The sequence below is a fragment of the Macaca thibetana genome, chromosome 6, assembly GCF_024542745.1.
Source record: "Macaca thibetana thibetana isolate TM-01 chromosome 6, ASM2454274v1, whole genome shotgun sequence".
Lineage (NCBI taxonomy): Eukaryota > Metazoa > Chordata > Mammalia > Primates > Cercopithecidae > Macaca > Macaca thibetana.
Window position 1 is genome coordinate 59,522,305 of NC_065583.1, and position 22,233 is coordinate 59,544,537.

The 22,233-nt window shown below is 34.6% G+C and overlaps 1 protein-coding gene across 2 annotated transcripts in view; it reads right to left on the reverse strand.

Annotated features, from left to right (window-relative positions):
* SRFBP1 (serum response factor binding protein 1) overlaps nt 1-22,233 on the reverse strand; it is a 61,054-nt gene that overhangs the window by 18,557 nt on the left and 20,264 nt on the right. For both annotated transcript variants that reach the window (XM_050795545.1, XM_050795544.1), the window contains exon 4: nt 10,054-10,125. In XM_050795545.1, the coding sequence (XP_050651502.1) occupies nt 10,054-10,125 (72 nt within the window). The remainder of the gene's footprint in view (nt 1-10,053; nt 10,126-22,233) is intronic.

Below are 22,233 nucleotides of genomic sequence, written 5' to 3' on the forward strand. Positions count from 1 at the left end.
AAGCAATAAGAAAATAAAGGTGAAAGGAGCATATTTTGTTATAATATTTTATTTTTGTTCCTAGTTTCTGAAATATGCCATGTTCCATAACCAAGTAACTCCACTTTCAGGTATATTCCCCAAAAGAAATGTGTAACAATGTTCATAGGGATGGATGTCAGTAAGATGGCAGAACAGGACTTTCTAGGGCTCATACCTACACAGAAACATCAATTTGAATGACTATCTACACAAAAAAATACCTTTATAAGAGCTAACGAAAACAGATGAGAGATTACAGCACCTAGGTATAGCACAGAAATAAGAAAAAAAGAAAAACAACAACAACAACAAAAAGACATTGGAAAGAGTAGGAAGAACAGTTTTACACTACTCAAATCACCCCTTCCCCAACCCCAGGCAGCAAACCATGGTGAGAAATACTTTCCATGTGGTGACGGGAGGGAGAGGTGAGCACTATACTTTGCCTGGGAACCCAAAACACAACCTACTCCAGTAAAACCAGCACCAGGAAGGCCGTCACCGGCCCAGACTCCACGCTGGTAACCAACGACTGAGACTCCAGGCTCACCCCAGTGCTAGGTTGAATGCCGCAGTCCCAGGCTCTAGGCCTACACAGCAAATTGTGTCTCTCGGTTGTCCCAAGACAGGCCAATATCAGTGGCCCCAGGTTCAGAACTGCCCTCAGCAGAGGATGATCCCCACAGTCCCAGGCTTTGGGCCAGCCCTAGGTTTCAGGGCAGCCCAGTATCAGGCTAGCACTTGTGGTCTCAGCATTTAGGTCACCCTCTGTCAGACCTGTCAGATCCCAGGCTCCAGGCTGGTACATTCAGACAAAGCCTCCACGCCTGCCTTGGCACCAGGCAGGATCCTACAAACCCCAGGGTCCAGGTCTGCCTCAGTCACTTCAGGATATATACTGACCTCAGTACCGAGGTGGTTCTTGTAACTCCAGGCTTCAAGCCCACCCAAGCACCAGGCCAGGCCCTGTGACTGAGGATACAGACCTATGCAGCACTAAGTCTGCCCCTGTGGCCCCAGGTTTCAGACCTGCCCCATGACCAGGTTGGCACCCTTGGACACAAACACCAGGCAGGCGCGTGCAGACAGAGGCTCCAGACCTGCCCAGTGCCAGGCTGAGTCCCAAGGCCCCACTCTCCAGGTTGGCCTCTGATGCCCCATTCTCCAGCAGACCCAGGGTCCAGGTCTGTCCCAGAAGACTCCCACTGGACCAGCCAACACAGACCCAGGGTGCAGGACCACTCCTGTCTACACAGGTCCCAGGCCTGCCCCGAGGATGTAGGATACAGGCCAGCTTTTGTCGACCTAGACTCTAAACCAGCACTTGCACATCAGCTTCTAAGGCTGGCACCAACAGACAGAGGATCCAGGCTGGTCCCCATGGCCCCAGGATCCAGACCAGTCCCAGTGATTCCAGGCACCACGCCAGCACCAGCAATATTAAGTTTAGACTAGCCCTGTGGACCTATGCTCCATGCTGGCCTTGATACCCAGCCAGCCCCCATGGTTCCAGGCTCCAGAGGATCCAGAGTCCAGGCCTACTCCAGTAGACCCAGGGTCCAGGTCCACCTCAGCATTCACAGTTCCAGGCTGAATGCCAAGGACTGAGGCCCCAAGACCACCCGTGTAGACTATGTCTTCAGACCAGCCCTTATTGATCCAGTCTTCAGGCCCTATCATATGAACCCAGATGCCAGGCCAGCCCACATGGTGACCTGGTCACCAGGCCGGCTTGCCCAAGGATCCAGCAGCAAACCTGCCCTCAAATCACACCAGACACCCTGCCCAAAATCTCTGGATGTGCTGACTGGAGAAGGGTTCTCCCAGACAAAGCGAGTATGCAAATACTAGAATAAGTCCCTACTTCTGTAAATATGCAAAAATCAACATAAGGCAACAAGAGACAGAAAAAACCTAAGAGATACAACACTACAAAAATAACAGAATAATATCCTAGTAGCTGACCCCAAATAAATGAAGATCTAGAACAGAATGACAAAGAATTCAAATAATTATTTTCAGAAAGCTTACAGAACTTCAAAATATATACAGAAACAAATTAATAATATAAAGAAAACAATAAAATACCAAAATGAGAAAATTAACAGAATGACTAAAATTACTATTTGAAAAATTTAAATTCTGGAGGTGAAAAATACACTGAAATAAAAATTTAATGGAGAACATCAACAGCAGAACTGATCAAACAGAAGAATCTGTGAACCTGAAGATAGGTTATGTGAAAATATATAGTCAGAGGAGAAATTAGAAAAAAAGAATGAAAATGAATGAATTAAATTTATGAGATTTATGGAACAGCATCAAAAGAACAAATGTTTGAATTACAGGAGTTTGTGAAGGGGAAGAGAAAAACAAAGGGGTAGAATGCTTACATAAAGAAATAACATCAGAAAAAATTTCAAATGTGAGGAAAGACATAAATATCTAGGTACAGGACGGTCAAAGGTCTCCAATCAGATTCAATCCAAAGAAGACTACACTCAGGCACATAATCAAATTGTCAAAAATCAAGGACAAAGAAAGCATCTTGAAAGTAGCAAGAGAAAAGAAGCAAATAACATGTAAGAGAGTTCAAATAAGACTAGCAGCAAATTTCTCAGTAAAGGCCTACCTGATAAGCCAGGAGAGAGTGGGATGATTTATTCAAAGTGTTGATGGAAAAACAAACAAACAAACAAAAAAAACTGCCACTGAAGAATACTGTACTTGGCAAAGTTGTCTTTCAGAAAAGAAGAGAAATAAAAACTTTCTCAGACGAAAGCTGAGAGAGCTCATTACCACCAGACCTGTCTTACAAGAAGAAATGATAACGGGAGTTTTTTGAGTTGAAAGAAAAGAACACTACTTTTAACACTAAAATATATGATAAAACTCACTGCTAAAATAAGTACATAGTCAAATTTAGAATCTACTAATACTCTAAATGGGGGTGTGCAAATCACTTGTATCTTTAATATAAAGATGAGAGGACAAAACTATTAAAATATTGTTAGCTACAATAGTTTGTTAAAGAATACACATGTAAATTATAACACCAAAATGCAGCGGAAGGAGGAATAAAAGTATAGAGTTTTAAAATATGATCAAAGTAGCCACTAGTGAAAATCACTAAATGAGAAACACAGCAAGAGAGAAAGAAAGGAACAAAGGAGCTACAAAACAGCCAGAAAACAATTAGCAAAATGGCAGTAGTAAATCCATATGCAGAAATAATTACTTTGAATGTCAAAAGATTAAATTCTCCAATCATAACACATAGTGGCTGAATGAATTTAAAAAACAAAAAACAAACAAACAAAAAATAAGACCCAACTATATGCTGCCTATAAGAGACTTATTTTATCTGTAAGGACACATAGACTAAAAGTGAAGAAACGAAGCAAGGATATTCCATGCAAAGAGTAGGAGTAATTATACTTAGTTAAAAAAGACAAAATCAAAAACTGTATGATGAGACAAGGGTCATTATATAAACAAAGAGGTCAATTCATCAGACAGATATAACAGTTGTAAATATATAAGCACCCCGTATCAGGACCCAAATATATAAAGCAAATATTAACAGAGCTGAAGGGAGAGACAGATTGTAATACAATAATAACAGAGGATTTCAATACTCCACTTTCAGCAATGCACAGGTCATCGAGGCAGAAAATCAATAAGGAAACATCAGGCTAATAGTACACCTTAGACTGTATAGACCTAATAGACATCTACAGAACATTTCATCCAACAGCAACAGAAAACTTCTTCTCAAGAACACAAGGAACATTCTCCCAAACAGATGATATGCTGGGCCACAAAATTAGGCCCAACACATATAAGAAAACAGAAAACATACCAGGTATCTTTTCTGACCACAATGATATAAAACTAAAAATCAGTAACAGAAGGAATTTTTGAAAAATTCACTCGTACATGAAAATTAAACAACATGTTCCTGTACAACTAATAAGTCAAAGAAGAAATTGAAGGGAAAATTAAAAAGTATCTTGAGACAAATGAAAATGCAAACACAACATACCAAAACTTATGGGACACAGCAAAAACAGTTCTAAGAGAGAAGTTCATAACAATAAATGCCTACATCAAAAAAGATCTCAAATAAATAACTTAAAGTTACACCTCAAAGAATTAGAAAAATAAGAACAAACTAAACCCAAAGTGAGCAGAAGAAAATAAATAATAAAGATTAGAGCAGAAACAGATGAAAGAGACATGAGAAAAACAAGAGAGATCAACAAAACCAGAGATGGTTTCCTGAAGATACAAAACTACAAACCTATATAGCTAGACTAAAAAAATGAGAAGACTCAAATAAATAAAATGAGAAATGAAAGAGGAAATATTACAACTGATAACCACAGAAACACCAATGATACTGACCAAAAGAACAGAATAGAGACACCAGAAATAAATCCACGCATTTACGGCCAACTGATTTTCGTCAAAGCTTCCAAGAACATACAATAAGGAAAAGACAGTCTCTTCAATAAACAGTATTAGGACAACTGGATATCCACATGAAAAAAAAAAAAATTAGACCACTATGTCACACCATACACAAACCTCAACTCAAAATGGATTAAAGGCTAAAATGTAAGGCTGGAAATTATAAAACTGCTAGATGAAAACATAAAATATACGCAAACTATATATCTGGTAAGAGTCTAATATCCACAATACTAAAGGAACCCAAGAAACTCACTAGCAAATTAGCCGGGTGTGGTGGCGCATGACTGTAATCCCAGCTACACTTGCTACACCAGCACTAGAACACCAGCCTCTAGGCTGGCACCTCCCACCTTGGGAGGCTGAGGTGGGAGGATCGCTTGAATTCGGGAGGTGGAGGTGGCAGTGAGCTGAGATCCTGCCACTGCACTCCAGTGTGGGTGACACAGCGAGATCCTGTCTCAAATAAAACATAAAAATAAAAATAAACAAACAAAAAGAAACTCACTAGCAAGTAAATAACTCAATTAAAAATGGGCAAAGGACCTAAACAAACATTTCCCAAAAGGACACATTCAAATGGCCAATAGATACATAAAAAATGTTCAATATCACTAATCATTAAGGAAATGCAAATTAAAACCATAATGAGATATCACCTCTAACCCATAAGAATGGCCATTACAAAAAAGCCTGAAGATAACAAGTGATGGAGAGAATGTGGAGAAAAGGGAATCCTTGTACATTGTTGGATGGCAATGTAAATTAATACCACCATTATGAGGAACAGTATGGAGGTTCTAAAACAAAATAAAAAATAGAACTACCATAAGATTCAGCAATCCCATTACTGGGTATGAGTATATATCCAAAGGAAAGGAAATCAGTATGCTAAAGACATATATGGCAAAAAAACAATTATTATATATTTTGACATCTCAACAAAATTAAAAACAAATATATTGTGCCATATTTTTATTTAATTAGCACTATTCTGTTCAACATGTCATTATTTTGTCTCAGTAAGACCTGAGCACAAATTTAAAACCATTTTAGGGTTAACATTTTTCTTCTCTCTCTTTTTTTTTTTTTTTCTGAGACACAGTCTCACTCTTTCACCCATGCTGGAGTACAGTGGCATGACCACAGCTCACTACAGCCTCAACCTCCCAGGCTCATGTGATTCTCCCAATGTAGCCTCCTGAGTAGTTAAGACTACAGTTGTGTGTCACCACGCCCAGCTTATTTTTTGGATTTTTTTTTTGTAGAGATGGGGTTTCACCAAGTTGCCCAGGCTAGTCCTGAACTCCTGGGCTTAAGTGATCCACCTGTTTTGGCCTCCTTTGGGAGCAAAGCACTGGGACTACAGGCTGAGCCGCCATGCTAAGCCTTTCTTTTCTTTATGAATGAATTACACGGAATAAAAATACTGCAAAATTGCACTCATAACTTTTGTGTTGCTTTTCTGACAAGGACAGATTTTCTTGCCATAAAATGCCTTAAAATTTAAAATGACTAATATCAATTAATTGTAGAGAAATGATGCTACATAAATGTAGTATCAGTGCTTTTTTTCTTAAGGCTGGGAAAAAACCTTAACATCATACAGTTCAAATAACTTTTTAATCTTTGGATTTTCCCTGAAAAATATTCTCAACACTTTGAGACTCTAATATTCAACAATTTCTTACATCTCTATGAGTACTATTAATAATTACTGCCATGAACTATTAATGATGCCAGTGGATTGATGATTCCTCCTTAGGTATGATGGAGAGGAAGAAAAGTAAAAACTATGCAGTATCTGTTCCAAATATCCTTTCACAATACATAATGCTAAATCTAAATCTAATCAGGACCTCAAACAAAAGTCTTTGGTAAGAATTTAGTTTCTGAAGTTGTACTATATTTAAAAATTCAAAGAGTAAGCCCATTACATGGATTCCACAGCAATCCTGAAGAAAAGTAAACATAGGAAAATCCAGTATTTGTCATAATTAATGATGAAACATCAGATTATACAGAAGAATGAATTAGAATGAAATCCAGATCAAAAGCTTGTTATGTTAATGAAACCTTTAGAAGACACAGATTTACGTTCTTGTTCAGTTAACTAGCTGATTGTACTGATCTGGACAAACTAATCTCCATGAGCTCTAGTTTCTACTTTATACAATGGGGTTGTAATTCTCTCCCGATCAAAACTCCTCCAACTAGAGTTGCAAATATTAAAAATTAAATGTGATTGTATCTAACACACGTTAGTGAAAACTATAGCACTGAATATATGTTGTATTTAATAAATAATTCAAATTTAAAGACAAATCAATCTGTAATATAAGAATGAGTATTTTCAAATCTTTTTCTTACACACATCTTATAGTTAGTTACAAGTATAAACTCTCCTTTAGAAATAAACTCTGTGGTTAAGATTATCTCTTATCTTTTCTTGTAGTGTCCTTAGCAATGTTTTTAAGATACCAAAGGATGACTTGGCTTCTTAACTGTCAGCCCCAATCCCTACAGCAGCTGTTTTCATGTATTTAATATACAACACTTAGTGTGGGGTAAAATTTTTAACAAAAGGTTCTGAGAGAAATAAAAGTTTTGAAATCATGGCCCTAAATCATCTAGCATGCTGATTTGCACATAAACATCCACTGAATGAGTATTTAGATACCAACCTGTTATAGCAAAATTTCCAACAGTTTGAGAGATCTTAACATTACACAAACTTTTATTCATTTTACTCAAGTAGTTATGATTAGAAACTTTTATATAATTATCATAGTATATTATAAAGTATGCTCTGATTTATTACATTTGAATTATCCCATCACTTTTTGAGAATAGTGATTCACAAAAGCAAAACTTTATGGAGGTTTAGAAATAAGAGAAAAACTTAAGAGCTTGGAGGAGGGACCTTTAATGGTGATCTCACTGAAGTATTTTATTGATGAAAAACATGACATCCAGAGTCAGTGTATGTCAATTTTTTCTATTCAAGTCCCCTGAAGGCAGAAAGAATGATAATGTATCCTCTGGGAACAGACAGCTCAAGGTTACACTCTAGACAACCCAAAATTTGGTAGTCTTATAATTTATCATAAAAATTAATGCAAAATTTAGATTTCTGGTTTCTTTCCTTCTATAATTCAGATGTTGAGACTTGTGAATTTCTGGTTCCTCTGGAGAGTTAGAGAACCAGAAAGAGCCAAAAAAAAAAAAAAAAGGATGGACAAATAGCAAATTCACATTGGACCAGTTAGACTGAACATCTTATACTCAGTTTGGAGTGAGACGAGGTGGGGCATTATATACAGAGGATCAAAGATAAGAATTATGGCAGACATTTACAAAATTAAAGGAGCTAGATGACAAAGTGCAGAAAGACAAGAACTATCAACACAGAATTCTATACTTAGTAAAAATATTTTTTAAAATAAAGGACAAACAGAAACTTTCTTGCCAAAAAATTGTAGAAACTAGACCTACTCTTCAAGATATTTTGAGTCTTCAGGAAAAACAAATACACCAGCAGAAAACCTGGATTTAAACAAGGAAATAAAGAGCAATCAAAACTAAATAAATGAAAGTAAAAAAATGATTTACTCTTATGTTTAATTATTTCTAAACTGAATGGTTCAAATGTTCAAAGCAAAAATAGGAAAATCTATTATATGCTTATAGCATATGTAAAATGTTTAACAACAATGGCACAATAGAAGGCATAAAGTAATTGGCATTTACTGTTCTTAGATCATTATACTGCATATAAAGCAGCATAAAATTATGTGAAAGCAGATTTTGGTTAATTAAAAGTGTGTATTATAAACTGTAGAGTGAACACTAAAAAACAATAATAAAAATGTACATGTAATAAATAGGTCAACGGAAGAGATAAGATGCTCAATTAACTAACAGGAGATCAAAAAAAGAAGAAAAACAAAGCAAAAAGATATGAAGCAAATAGAAAACAACTGCTAACTGGTAGATTTTAATCCAACCACATCAATAATCACATTGAAGAGAAATGGCCTAAAGATACCACTTAAAAGAGAGATTATCAGATTGGATAAAAAGCATGATCCAAACATATGCTATTGATTTAAAAAAAAATCACCTTAAGTACACAGACATATGCAGCTTAAAAGTAAAATGACGGAGAAAGATACTGAATGTAAACACTAACCAAAAGAAAGCTAAAGCAGTGATATAAACTTCGGACAAGATGGACTTTAGCACAATAAACATTATCGGGGTTAAGGAGGGCCATTACGTAATGATAAAGGATCAGTGCCCCAAGAGCATAAATCCTAAAAGTTTACATACCTAACATACATGTTTCAAAATGCTTAAGGCAAAGAGTGACAAGATTGAAAGATCAAATAGGCAAACTGATATTCATAGTTGGAGGTTCCAACACACCTCTTAACAAAGTAGGCAGAAAGAAACAGCAAAAATATGGATAATCTGAATACCATCAGCCAATTTGACTTAACATTTACAGATACCCCAACAGAATATATGCTGTCTTCAAGTGCACATGAAATATTTACCAAGATATGCTATACTCTGGACTATAACAAAAGTACAACATTCAAAGGAATAGAAATCACAAAATGTATGTTCACGGATCATAAAAGAACTAAATAAACAAAAAATAGCAAAAAGATACCGGAAAACCTGTTCGGAAATTAGGCAACACATTTCAAATTAAACCATGAGTCAAAGAGGGTTCAAGGGAAATTTAAAACATTTTAAACTAAGACAACAAAACAGCCTATTAAAATTTATGAAATGCAGCTAAAGTATTGCTTACAGATAAATGAATAGTATTAAATGCTTTTATTAGAAAAGGTCTAAAACCAGTAATTTAAGCTTCCACTTTAAGAAACCAGAAAAAAAAAAAACATAAATCAAGAAGATGGAAAGAATATAGAGTGGAACAAAAATCAATGAAAGTAAAAACAAACACAATATAGAAAAATCAATCAATACAAAATCTGTTCTCAAGTGGAACAACGTGGGTACAAATTATAAAAGGGAATTACTAAGGAAGAAGCAGGAGTGGAAAATCCAAAGAGCGGAAGATGTAGAAAAATATAATGATGATATCACCTAAGAGTGGTGTGTTCTTAATTACCTCATTTAATTCTTTTTGGGTTCCAGTTTCCTCATTTGTATAAAGAGGGTGAAAAAACATCTTTCAAAGGGCAAATATACAGATTAAATGAGATATTCATAAAAAATACTTGGAAAAATAATAAAGAATCTTAGTTCTAAGTAGTATGATCAACAGACTAATTTTTATATAATGCATGAAATGTCATATTAAGTTCAACATACCTTTAAGGACCTCGAAGGTATGATATTACAGCAAAACAAAATTTATAAATTAGCATAAAAATTTTTTTTTGGTGGCAGTAATGGAGTTCATTTAGGAAAAGTAATTACAAACTAATAGCATGGCTTCTTGGTAAGTTTTCTCTTCAAGAACACAGTAAGAAATATAAATGAGAAACTTCATAAGACAAATATAATCCACTGCAGATATACCTTTTTGCAGATTTTTTCAAAGTTGATATCATCACCAAGAGCAGATTTAGTTACTATATCAGGTTTCAATTCCTGCGAAAGAATAAAACAAATTTTAGTTACGTATCTATCTTTAAATTAATCACTATTATTAAGTTCCTTTCTATGTCTTAAGAAACTTAATATTAAATAACATCTTAATTTTGAGAAACGAATTAACTCCCACCACAGTAAGATATTATCATGCTACTAAAATAGCCACAGCAAAATGACTTTAAGAGCAAATCTTTCTGAGAACAACATACAAGGCAAGTAAGATGCAGTATTTTCAAGGAACTCCATACAAACAACTCTAACCTTAGGATTTTATACCCAGTCAAGCAGCTCTTCAAATATCTAATGTATAGAAAAACAGTTTTGAACTGCAAGAATTCAGGAAATATTATATATATGTGCTTCTTCTGAAGAATCTTCTAGAAGCCAGCAAAAGATAACTTTGATAAAATAATTGATGTTGAGTACTGTATCTATTTGTAGAGCTATGACTAAAATAAGTGTGGGGGTATAGGAGAAAGAACAGTAGGTAGGCTTTATATGTTTTGATTAAGCAAGAAAAACTACAACTAGAAAAAGTAGAGGAGATGGGGAAAGAATAAGATTACTGACTACCATATAGGTCGGGTAAACAGGAGTTGAAGGATACTGTTCAAAATGAACAGAGTAGAAAATAAAAGATACATAAGAAAATGGAAAAGTATAGGCAATATGAGATATAAATACGTCATCCATGGAAAGAAAATACAGACTTTTCTAAATACCAAAATAATTTTTAAAAAATCTTTGACAAAGAAGACACATTAAGTAGAGAAATAAACGGTAAATACAACATAGAATATTCAGTAATTAGAATATAAAATATGACAGAGTTGAAAGGAAACATCAGGAATATAACGGAATGTGAATTAGTATAATGTACCTATTAGAAGAAAAATATTGTCAAACTGAATCACAAAGCAAAACCTAACTCTATACTGTATATAATAAAGACAAAGAACACAGTATTTAAAAAGGCTCAAAGATATAGCAGGCAAACAGGAAAAATTAGAAAGCAGGTGCTGAGACTGTGTTTCAGACAAAGCTGAGGCAAAGAAAACAAAATTAAGACAGAAGATAACATTTATGACTATGCGTCAAATAAAACACAACTATTACATAAAGCAGAAACTTCACGAAATAAAGGAAATAGAAATACTATTTATTAGCTCAAGACTCTGACACACAACTTCCAGTCAAGAAAGAAAATAGGGAAATAAAATTACAAGATCTTAAAAACAATTGTATCTTCTTCTCAAGTACACATGGAATATTGATAAAAATTATCATTAAGTCAAAGAAAGTATAGCAACAGTAAGCTCCATCAAGTAAAATACTATAAGCAACATTATCTGATCACAATGAAAAAGTATAAATGAAAGAAAATCAACTAATCAACAAAGGAAAAATTTTAAAAGGCCTTTCCATCTGGAATTAAAACAATAAATAAATAAAACCACCTCAACTAAACAAGTCTTGAGAAAGGGGAAATATAAACAGATACGTCAGAATTTGTAACAACAAGAAAATACTACGTACCAAAATTTACGAAAAGCATTTAAAGTGGTTATTAGCCTTAAAACAACTGCATTGGTAAATAAAAATAATGAAAGTAAGTGAATTAAATTACTCAACTAAAAGTAACCGAAATTACCTCTGTCAATTCCTCATTTAACAAGTGAAAAGTAAGACTCAAATCATGTGATTTGTCCAAGGTCCTATAACTAGGTGGTAGAAAGACTGATCTTAACTAGTATCTTTATTAGATCATCATCTTTCTGGTCTACTGCCTCTATGATAAATTTAAAAAATCTCTACCATGTTTAAAAGCATTCACGAAAAACTAACAAAAAACGAGTTTATATTTCATGGTTTGTGGTGATGTCATATGATCCTTTAACCAAGACCATCAGAATCTTCTAGGTATGAGAAACACAGGTTTTAAAATGAAGCATGATTTATATGAGCTAAGTGTTATTATAACCCTTTCAGCAGAAGGGAATATATACATATGTTTTTTAATAAATGTGAGGCACTGAGCAACCCAAGCGAGTAATTTTGGCAACTTTTGTGGTCTTTCAGAAATATTTCAGGGAGAATGATGTGAAGGTTCAAAATAAACAAAATATATTTAAAAGACATACAGAAAGTGAAGTTGATATGAATTTACTCAGGTTGGGTATATTTAAAGAAATACGTTTGCCACTAAGGCTGTTAATTTGTTGGAGTAATTATTAGCAATACCCAATGTCAAGATTTGAAAGCTAACAAGTTAGTCAAATACATACTGTATGACAGATGTTGGTAGAAGACACAAGGCTCCTGGGTCAGAGACAAACGGCAGTTTATTACTCATAGCAATAGCAGGAGCCAGAGTATCAAAATTTTTAAAAAGCTCATTCACTGTTTTACTTTTTTTCCCCCAGAAACCCAAAGCCCCAGATACATGGTAGATATTAAACTTAAGACATTAAAAAATCCATGTAATAAAAACTACAGGGAGTCGTTTAGGAATACAATACCCCTAAAATGGGCTAATAAGTGGAAAACATATTATTTGATTGAGAAAGGGAAAACCATTTGTAGCTCTAGTAGCATGATACACAAACACAAAGCATGATTACAATAACCTCTACTTTTAGAACCTAAGTAGTGATTAATTACACACCGTGTGCTAGGCTGAATAGCTCCTGGAAGACGTCCATGTCCTAATCCCCAGAGCCTATGAATACATTATTTCACATGGCAGAAAGGACTTTGCTGATGTAATTAAGAATTTTTAAAATGGGGTTATTATCCTGGATTATCCAGGTAAGTCAAATGTAATCACAATCTTCCTTACAAGAGGGTAGCAGAAAGGTCAAAGAGAAGGAGATGCAGAGAAAACAAACAAACAAACAAAAACGTAAGTGTGGGAAATGGGGGAGGTGGAGGGGGAAGAGAGAGAGGGAAGAGAAGATGCTATGCTGCTTGCCTTGAAGATGGAGAAAGACGCCATGAGTCAGGGAATGCAGGTGGCCTATAGAAGCTGAAAAGGCAGGAAAATTTCTCCCCTAGAGACTACAAAGAGAATATAGCCCCACTGAAAGCCTACAGAAATAATACAGCCCTGTTACCGTTAGGACTTCTAACCTTCAGCACTGTACGACAATACATTTGTGTTGTTTTATGCCACTAAATTTGTCATAATTTGCTACAGAGGCACTAGGAAATTAAGGTATTTTCTATCTCCTACCAATCTTTGTATTATAAAATAATTCATTATACCGTATTATTTGGACAAACACTATATGCCATAAATAATAATTAAATATTTACCTTAAAACTAAGCAAAATATAGATGTATTTGGATGGCTTAAACTTTTTGTCTTATACCATTTATACTTCAGTATTTTGGATCAACTCGTTTATTACCTTAGTTTTAAATACAGCTCTTTGTGTCATTAAAAGGGAATACTATCTCCTAAAACATGGTTCACATAAAATGTAAAAATTGTGTTTAGCAAATATGGATGGATAGGAAAGCTGTGCTATAACTGGAATTGTCAGGTACTCTTTTAAGTAAACAATGAGAAACTAAGACTTTTTTAAGACACACAAAACTGCAATAAATGATATATTATGAAGTTATTCTTATTCAGAAGAAATCAGGTACTGACTTTCAGAGTAAGACTCCTTTTGATGTACTATTACAATTGCACAGATAGCACCTTAAATATTAGTGTTCCTACTAAAAGATTAGAGAAAATTTCACACATAGCTTTTCTGAATCCTCCTAAGAGTCTGCTGTGAAGTCTGCTTGGGAAGTTCATACTAAATTGTGAGGACTAGCAAATTATTTCTCTAACTGCTCTGAAACCTAGATTTACATATATTTTAACTCAGAATATCCATTTTTTAAGGGAGAATTTTAAAAAACTTTTTTTTTTTATCACTGTAGGACTGAATTTAACAGTGTCAATAATACATTATAATTTGGTCACAAAATACTTATGTTTTAAGAACATATAAATTACTTATCAAATTGATTATGGAAGCCAGTCATAGCAAAACTCAGTAGAATCTAGAAGATCAGTAATTAAAACTGGAGGAGACATGAAGAATTGAGTTTTCAAGATCTGAAGTAATTAATTATTTACAAAGAATGCCTGGGAAGATGGACAACGTCCCTGGATTTGAGGCTGGGGTCCCTTACCTGACAATACATCAACTCTCTTCATTATAAATTGTTTTCTACACGTGCACTGGAAAGCAAGTAAGCCCTAATTTGGCAAAAAAGTAGCAAACTCTGAAAGACAAATGGTATGTAGAGGCTTAGGCACTAAAGAAGCACTACAGCTTTCTGGCTAACTATTCAGAAGTGTACATATATTCTAACCAGCTTGCTGAGAACAATTCTGCTTCAAGTGAGAACATGGTTGGGCAATAAGACATGTAGTCAAAAAAAAAAAAAAAATGCATTGAGGACAAACATAAAACAAACAACTTATGCTTACTATAACCTTTGTTCTCCATATTCTTGACATAAAAATGGAATGAAGAGCCTAGAGTGTAAGTTCTTCAAGGGTAAGAATGGTGTCTTATTCGCTTTGACTGTCAGACTCAAGCACAATGACACATGTTGAACAGAACTGGACCAGTGTAGAAACATTTTAAATGTCTATTTCCTTTTTTCCCCAACCTTTATTTTAGATATAAGGGTACATGTACAGATTTGTTACATGGGAATATTGTGTGATGCTGAGGTTTGGAGTGCAGATCCCGTTCGTGCTGGGAGTGAGGACAGTACCCCATTGGTAGTTTTTAAACCTAGCTTTCTCCCCACTGTGTAGTCCACAGTGTCTATTGTTCCCATATTTAAGCCAATGGGTACTCAATGATTAGCTCCCACTTATAAGTGAGAACATGCAGTATTTGCTTTTCTCTTCCTCTGTTAATTTGCTTAAGAATACAGCCTGCAGCTCCATTCATGTTGCTGCAAAGGACACAATTTCCCTTTTTCTTTTTTTTTTTTAATGGCTGCACAGTATTCCATAGTATATATGGACCATTTTCTTTATTCAATCTACCACTGATGGGCACCTGCACTGATTCCATGTCTTTGCTATTGTAAGTAGTGCAGCTGTGAACATAGATGTCCATGTGTCTTTGGTAGAATGACTTACTTTTTTTGGGTATACACCCAGTAGTGGTATTCCTGGGTTGAATGGCAGCTCCGTTTTAAGTCTATTTCTTAGTGAGAAAAAAAAAATCAGTTAAGTCTCTTATTAGCAAAAAGTCAAATCCAAGATTTGCCAAAAAATTTTCAGTTGCCAATCTAGGCTTTTTCTTTAGAGAAACAAAGTTGAAAGAGAGCAACTACTAGGAGAAAAAAAAAATCAGCCAAGAGGACTACTAGAGTGTTGCAAAGAAGAGTACTTACTGCTCATTTCTACATTACTCTGGTTTTACTTATAATGGGAGAAGGTAAAGCACTACTTAAAGACTCACTGAAATATACAGATTTATAATTGTGAATGGTTGAGAAACTACATTAGGTAACAAGCCAGGCAGATCCCAGATACAACCTTGTTCTTTCTGAGGAAAGGTTTCATGCCAAATGGAAAACTAAGATCCATTTCCAGACCCAGTAATAGACATTTTAGACAGAAGTTATATACCTATTCCAAGGACATTTTATATGTACTCAGCGTTTAAAGATCACCTAGTCCCTCACGCACCACACTTAATCCTGGTTAATAGCACTTAAAATTGTGAAAGAAACTAGTTTGTGCTTATATGATACTGTTACACCATGTTCTTCCTAGTGCATATTGTTAATGCTAAGTAAGATGATTAACCAGACAGCATCACTTAGCTTTCCTTCATCTAAAACTAATTCCAGGCAGGGTGCAGTGGCTCACACCTGTAACCCCAGCACTTTGGGAGGCCGAGGTGGGCGGATCATGAGGTCAGGAGATCGAGACCATCGTGGACAACGTGGTGAAACCCTGTCTCTACTAAAAAAAAAAAAAATACAAAAATTAGCTGGGTGTGGCAGCAGGTGCCTGTAATCCCAGCTACTCAGGAGACTGAGGCAGGAGAATCGCTTGAACCCGGGAGGTGGAGGTTGCAGTGAGCCGAGATCATGCCACTGCAACCCAGCCTGGCGACAGAGCTATACTCCGTCTCAAACAAACAAGCAAACAAACAAATTCCAATGTCTTTTTTTTTTTTTTTTTCAGATAAATATAGTTCTCTTGAATTTAGATTTTTCTCTAAATTGAATATAACTGCAAATACTCTTCTGCTTTTTGGCTATATTCTGTTGTCAGTGATGATCAATTAAAAATTGTTTTAATTCCTTCCTAATTATGTTAAACTAATATTATTCATGTTTTCAACATTAAAGACATCATCCCCTAATAACCAGATCCATCAGAATTATTCTAGTTCTCTTATTCCACACAGTGCTAGATGTCACTTTTTGCTTTTACATAAAATATCAAACTAAGTCAAAATTAGGTAATCCCAATTTTGGTTATTTGGCTACAACCTTGTCTTTCTTCTTTCCAGGGACTTTGTTTGAACAATCTAATATAGTGACTCATAACCGTATAAGCAGTGTAGTGTTGCCTCTGGTTAAGTAGGGAAAGTAAACATTTGTAACCAAACTATTCTGTATTGTGCTGTGGGAAAGGAGATTGGGTAAATACAAAAAGCAACTTGGAGGCAATAATCATGTTGACATTTTTAATTTCAAGAGAATCTTATCAGAGTCAGGCTTTTAACTTAATAAAATACAAAACACATTTGTATTTTCCAAAGTGTGATCAAAATTGGAATAGTATATTTAGGTTATAAGGGATTAATCCCCAATACAAAAAATTAGAAGGTGCCAAGAAAAGTCTGAGTTCTAGATTTTTGGTCTATTTGAAAATGAGTCATTTCTCTGAAATAAAGAATCTGAAATAACTTGTGAGAGAGTGAGAGACATCAAAATCTTCATAGTTTTCTATAGTTGAGAATTTCATTACGATCACCTTTCAGTGACAACAAAAACTTTATTTCCTAAATACTGTTCTGCTTTTTACATACAGTTCTAGATGAAACTTCAATAAAGTTATACTCTATCATCATATTGCCAATAGACTTTTTTTCCCAAATAAAATATCACTACCTTCTTCTTACACCTATTCCTTTGTTCTCTATGGAAACAAATTGCATCTCAATCTTCTGCCGCTAGGATTAGACAGCTCAGTGTCATGAGATATTGGGAGTCCCTTTACTATGCTTCTGTTATGCTCCTATCACCGTTTCTGCTTTCTCTTTGGTACTGTCAGTTGTATCTGTTCCCTCCATTGTACTACCATTATCCCACTCCTAGGTTCAAGACTTCTTTATGGATTGTGTGGATTATAATAACCTAATTGTTCTTCCAGACTCCAGGATGAGTAACTCCAAGGGCCATTACATCACCATCCGGAATACAGAATGAAGTCAAACTTTCAGTTTGGTATTTAAATCTTTTCAGTACTTGGTCTCAATGTATCTTCCTGATCTAACTGCTCTAATTTTATAACACACTTCCATGTTTAACATTCAATTCTACATAGAATCACCTGACTAAATTTTCTACCTCAATATCTTTGTAATATTTTTGCTTTTTAAAATTTTGTCTTTAGAATGCCTTCTAACTGGCTACCTAACTTTCTCACTCCCTTTCCTTCCAATCAAAAACTATCCATGTATTGGGTTTTGGTTTTTAAATACCACTAACAATGAAGCAGGACTTCTTAGAGAAATGGCTGATTACAGATATGAGGCAGAAAAAGTATAAACCCTGTGATAATTTCTTATGCCGGAAAAGGACAAAAGGAGTTCAAATTAGGGTCTCAAACAAGTTATGTAGGCTGGCTTAAAGGGGCTACCACTGGCTAAATTTGGGTGTCAAAAAGCATACTGACAGCAATGAATCACAACCACATTGATCATATATTTGTTGTTCAGACTACAGCCCATTTGAGAATAAAATAAGGCACATGGTGAATGAACACCAAGACAATCCCAGGGAAATCTGGTTATATGATCACCCTAATTATAACACTTGTCAACACTTGCCATCTCCAAATGCTCTTTATTTTCTCTCCAACTCACTTCATTGGCTTTTATCCCAGTTACATCAATCCCATTATTTTAAGCCCGTGATGATCTCCAAGCTGCTAAATAATGAATAAGTCTCAGTACTCCTCTTACTCAACATATCAGCAGCACTGTCCCTTTCTTGGCCTATCAATTTTTGTTAATTCTTCCTTTCTTCTTGATACTCTATCTTCATTTGACTTACGTCAGACCCATATTCTTGGTTAATTTTTCTTTGTCTCCTTTGCTAGTTCTTTCTCTTCTCTCTAACTTAAGAATGGACCAGGACTCTGTCCTTGGTACTCTTCCTTTTACTATTATCTAATAATACCTCAGTGATTTCATCCAGTTTCATTATTTTAAATATCATATATATGTGGACATCTCCCCAAAATCTCCATCTGTAGCCAAGATAATTTCTCTGACCTCCAGACTTACATAACCAAGTATCTACTTCACATCAACATTCCTAATCCTTCCCACTCTGCTCTATTTCTTCCACAGTATATAATCTACTAACATGCTACACAATTAACTTATTTATTATGTTGTCTACCCTAATCCCCCAACTCCCCACAAAAATAAATTGCAAAAGATCGGAAACCTTTGTCTACTCTTCTCAGGTATACCATAAGTGTCTAGAAAAGTACACCGCATTTGGTAGATGCTCAATAAGTGCTTGTTGAAAGAATGGATACTGAAGTTATTTTTACTTGTTAGGTATTATAAATTGTTACACTAAATATCTCAGTTATCACAGTATTAGATATAACATAAACCAGACAGGTCAGTAAACACTGCCACTGTGCAGGAACCATGGCAGAGTGTATTTAATAACTATGTCCTTCATTCAGGTTTATTATTTTCTATTACCTAGATTAAAAAAATACAGCAGTTAATCTTTACTCTTGATCATGTTGAGATGAGTTTAAATCACTATCTTCCCTTACACAGACTTCATGAATAGAAACTAATAATCTAAAAGCTTTGTATTTCTTGATTCTACAGATACTTCCTTTACAATGTAAAAAAGAAAAACAAAACCCAATACCAAAACAAAATAATGAAGCAATACAAATTTAAGTTTTTCACCCCACAATTTCTAAAGTTTCACTCAAGTTTTAAGACTCAGCTTTCTGTTACAGAAAGACTTCCTTGAATCTTCAAGCAGTGCTAAGTGTCCCTCCTCAAATACGTCTATCAGCATCTTTCAACACATCACAGTGAAGCTCTCTCCATTTTTCTAATTAGACTTTAAGCTTCTCAAAGGCAGGCACCATATTAATTTCTGTATTTTTGTAAACTAGCCAAACATGGCGCACACAAAGTATAGACATAATATATTTTTGTTGAGCCAAAATAAAATGTTTTGGTCATGAGGATGGTTCTGAGATGAGATTATAAGTAAGTATTTGAACTTTTCTGGCAAAGTACCAGACTAAAAAATATTAAGTAAAACTTTTGTTTTTTGAATCCTACAGTGCTAACTGAAATAAAGAGAGCCACTTTAGCTTCTGGTCTAAAGTCACAATGCAATCTGTACAATGATAACGGATTGTGTGGTATAGCTGGTCTGGAAAATATCTCTGTTCTGGATCCCTCTGTCATTATGAAAAGTTTTAGTGTAACTTTTCATAATCGTGTTGAAGGCAATGGTCATCTTAAATAACATTTCATTTATGCCATTTATATGGATTAAAAGACTATAGAAATTCAAATTCTTAAAAATTAAAGTGTACCATGGCTAGGAATGTTGATGTTGTATATTTTATTTACTCACCACAGCAAATAAGTGAAACAAAAATTATATACTGCTATAACCTCTTACACATCTTTTTATAGATGTGCCCATTTATATTTGAAACATGTCACAGAAACTTCACAGAAAGCCTTCTATGTGCAGAACACTGTGTAAAAAGGCAATCCAAACAGTTTCACGTTTGAAATAACATGCCAATAACCTGTCATAGTAACAAAAAGAAAGATGTGTTAATAATAGATTTCTAAAAACTGATTACCGAAGCACTGTGTGTATGAGGATGAAGTAAGCAGGGTAATTTTAAGTAAGTGGGGTAATTTCTGTTTAGCGCAGTTGGTGGGAACAATAAAAATATAACCAAATTACTAGAGGAGCTTTCTCCAATCACACAAAACCCCCATCCATTATGACATATGCCCTAAGGCATGAAGCCTTATGCATACATCCTCCATCTTTCCCAATAAAATCACTACTTTAGAGGTTGGTGAAAGCTGTGAAAATGATAGTCTGATTTTGCAGAAGTATGTGTGATGTGGTGGAAAATCCTGCCTTGTTATCAGGCAAAACTGTAGAAACTTAAAAAACAAGAATGCGTAATGTATAGGGAATATAATGTTGACTGTAGTATGTACATAGAAATGAGGTTAATACAGTTGTGCATGATGACCGGGGTCAACTGATGAAAATGCTTTTAATACTCATGAAAAATTAGATCCCGTCTGGCAGACAATAGGAAGCTAATTTAGGGTCTTGAACAGGAGAACAATATAATAAAACAAAGTAAGTTTACTACTAAGAAATTTTACTAGTGTCAGGTTTTTGCTGGCAGCCAGTTAAAGAATTACTAAATGTCTACAAATAGTACTGTCTCACTTTAATTCCAAGTTGAATTTCATGTCAAAAGTTGAATCTTCATATTCTAAAAACTAAGCTTAATGCATTTTTCACCTATAAATTATTTTCATCAATATATAAAAATAATTGTGTCAATCAACAAAAGCTTAAACAACTTGTATAATTCAATTGTAGAATGATCTGCATCTTATCAAAAAATATTAATTCAACATAAACATTAGCAAATAATGCAGTCAAATGAAGCTCCCAAAACTTCTGTTTTACCATACAGTCCTATCTCTCACAGTAAAATACTTTTTAGAAAATCAGGCAAAACAGCTTGTTTAATGTAAGTGATTAAACATGATCACATTTTTTATATCAAATAAAAACATCAAAATTATTGTTGGCATATAAAATGACTCACTTCTATCAGGTTCAAAGAGGCAGACAGAGAAAATGACACCCAGCAATTACATCAGGCTGAAGATTCTACATAGAACACTTCTGTATTCTAAGAAATAAGTTGAACAACCTTTTTCATTCTGGACATTTCCTTCTAACAAAATGGATGGCCTTGTGAAGAAAAGCTTACTGTTTGCATATAATTTGTCTCCATTTAACCCCAAATTGAGGTGATATCCAGTTAAAAAAACAAAAAGAACATCCCATTTTGTAAGACCAGTTACTTACTGATCCTATTGCTGCTTTTCTCTAGGGCGCTTTGTCTCCTATTATGTGTTTCCAACAAAATATGTTGTAATATTTAACTCTTTTCTCAAGCACCATATTGTTTCAGACTGGAATCATGATAGTAGTATTGGTTGTCCAAAATTTTTGAATTAATAATTTAAAAATGCTTTGGATACTTTCACAGTTATTAGGAAATGTTTGGCTAAGGTTTAGGTTCAAATTTCCAGAATTACAAAACAAAAAATCAAATCAAAACAAAACAAAAATAAATGGGAAATATTTTTTTAAAAAGCCGTATTATACTGCTTTCTTCCTTCATACTGCTGAATCTTGTTTATACACTCAGTAGCCTCTGAAGTAGGCTTATCTAGGTAAAGAATTCCAGAATCAGTTCCTTATTTAAAACTTAGTTGTATACTATGACTCAGTAAATAGTAATAGCATTTTCATCTCTTTTGCCAACAAAGGCCTGCAACTTGTTCTTTGTGTTCAAACAGAAGCAAGCAAGTTCAAAAACAGATGATATATACTACTGTTATTTTTCACATATGTTCTTATTTAGAAGACAAGAATATTTTAAGGCAATCACAGACTTTACATAAACATGGTCTACAATGAAAATCATGACCCCTATATATTAAAAATGCAACAGTAAGAATTTCAGGAATATGACCTATACAAAATAGTAACTTAAAGCTGTA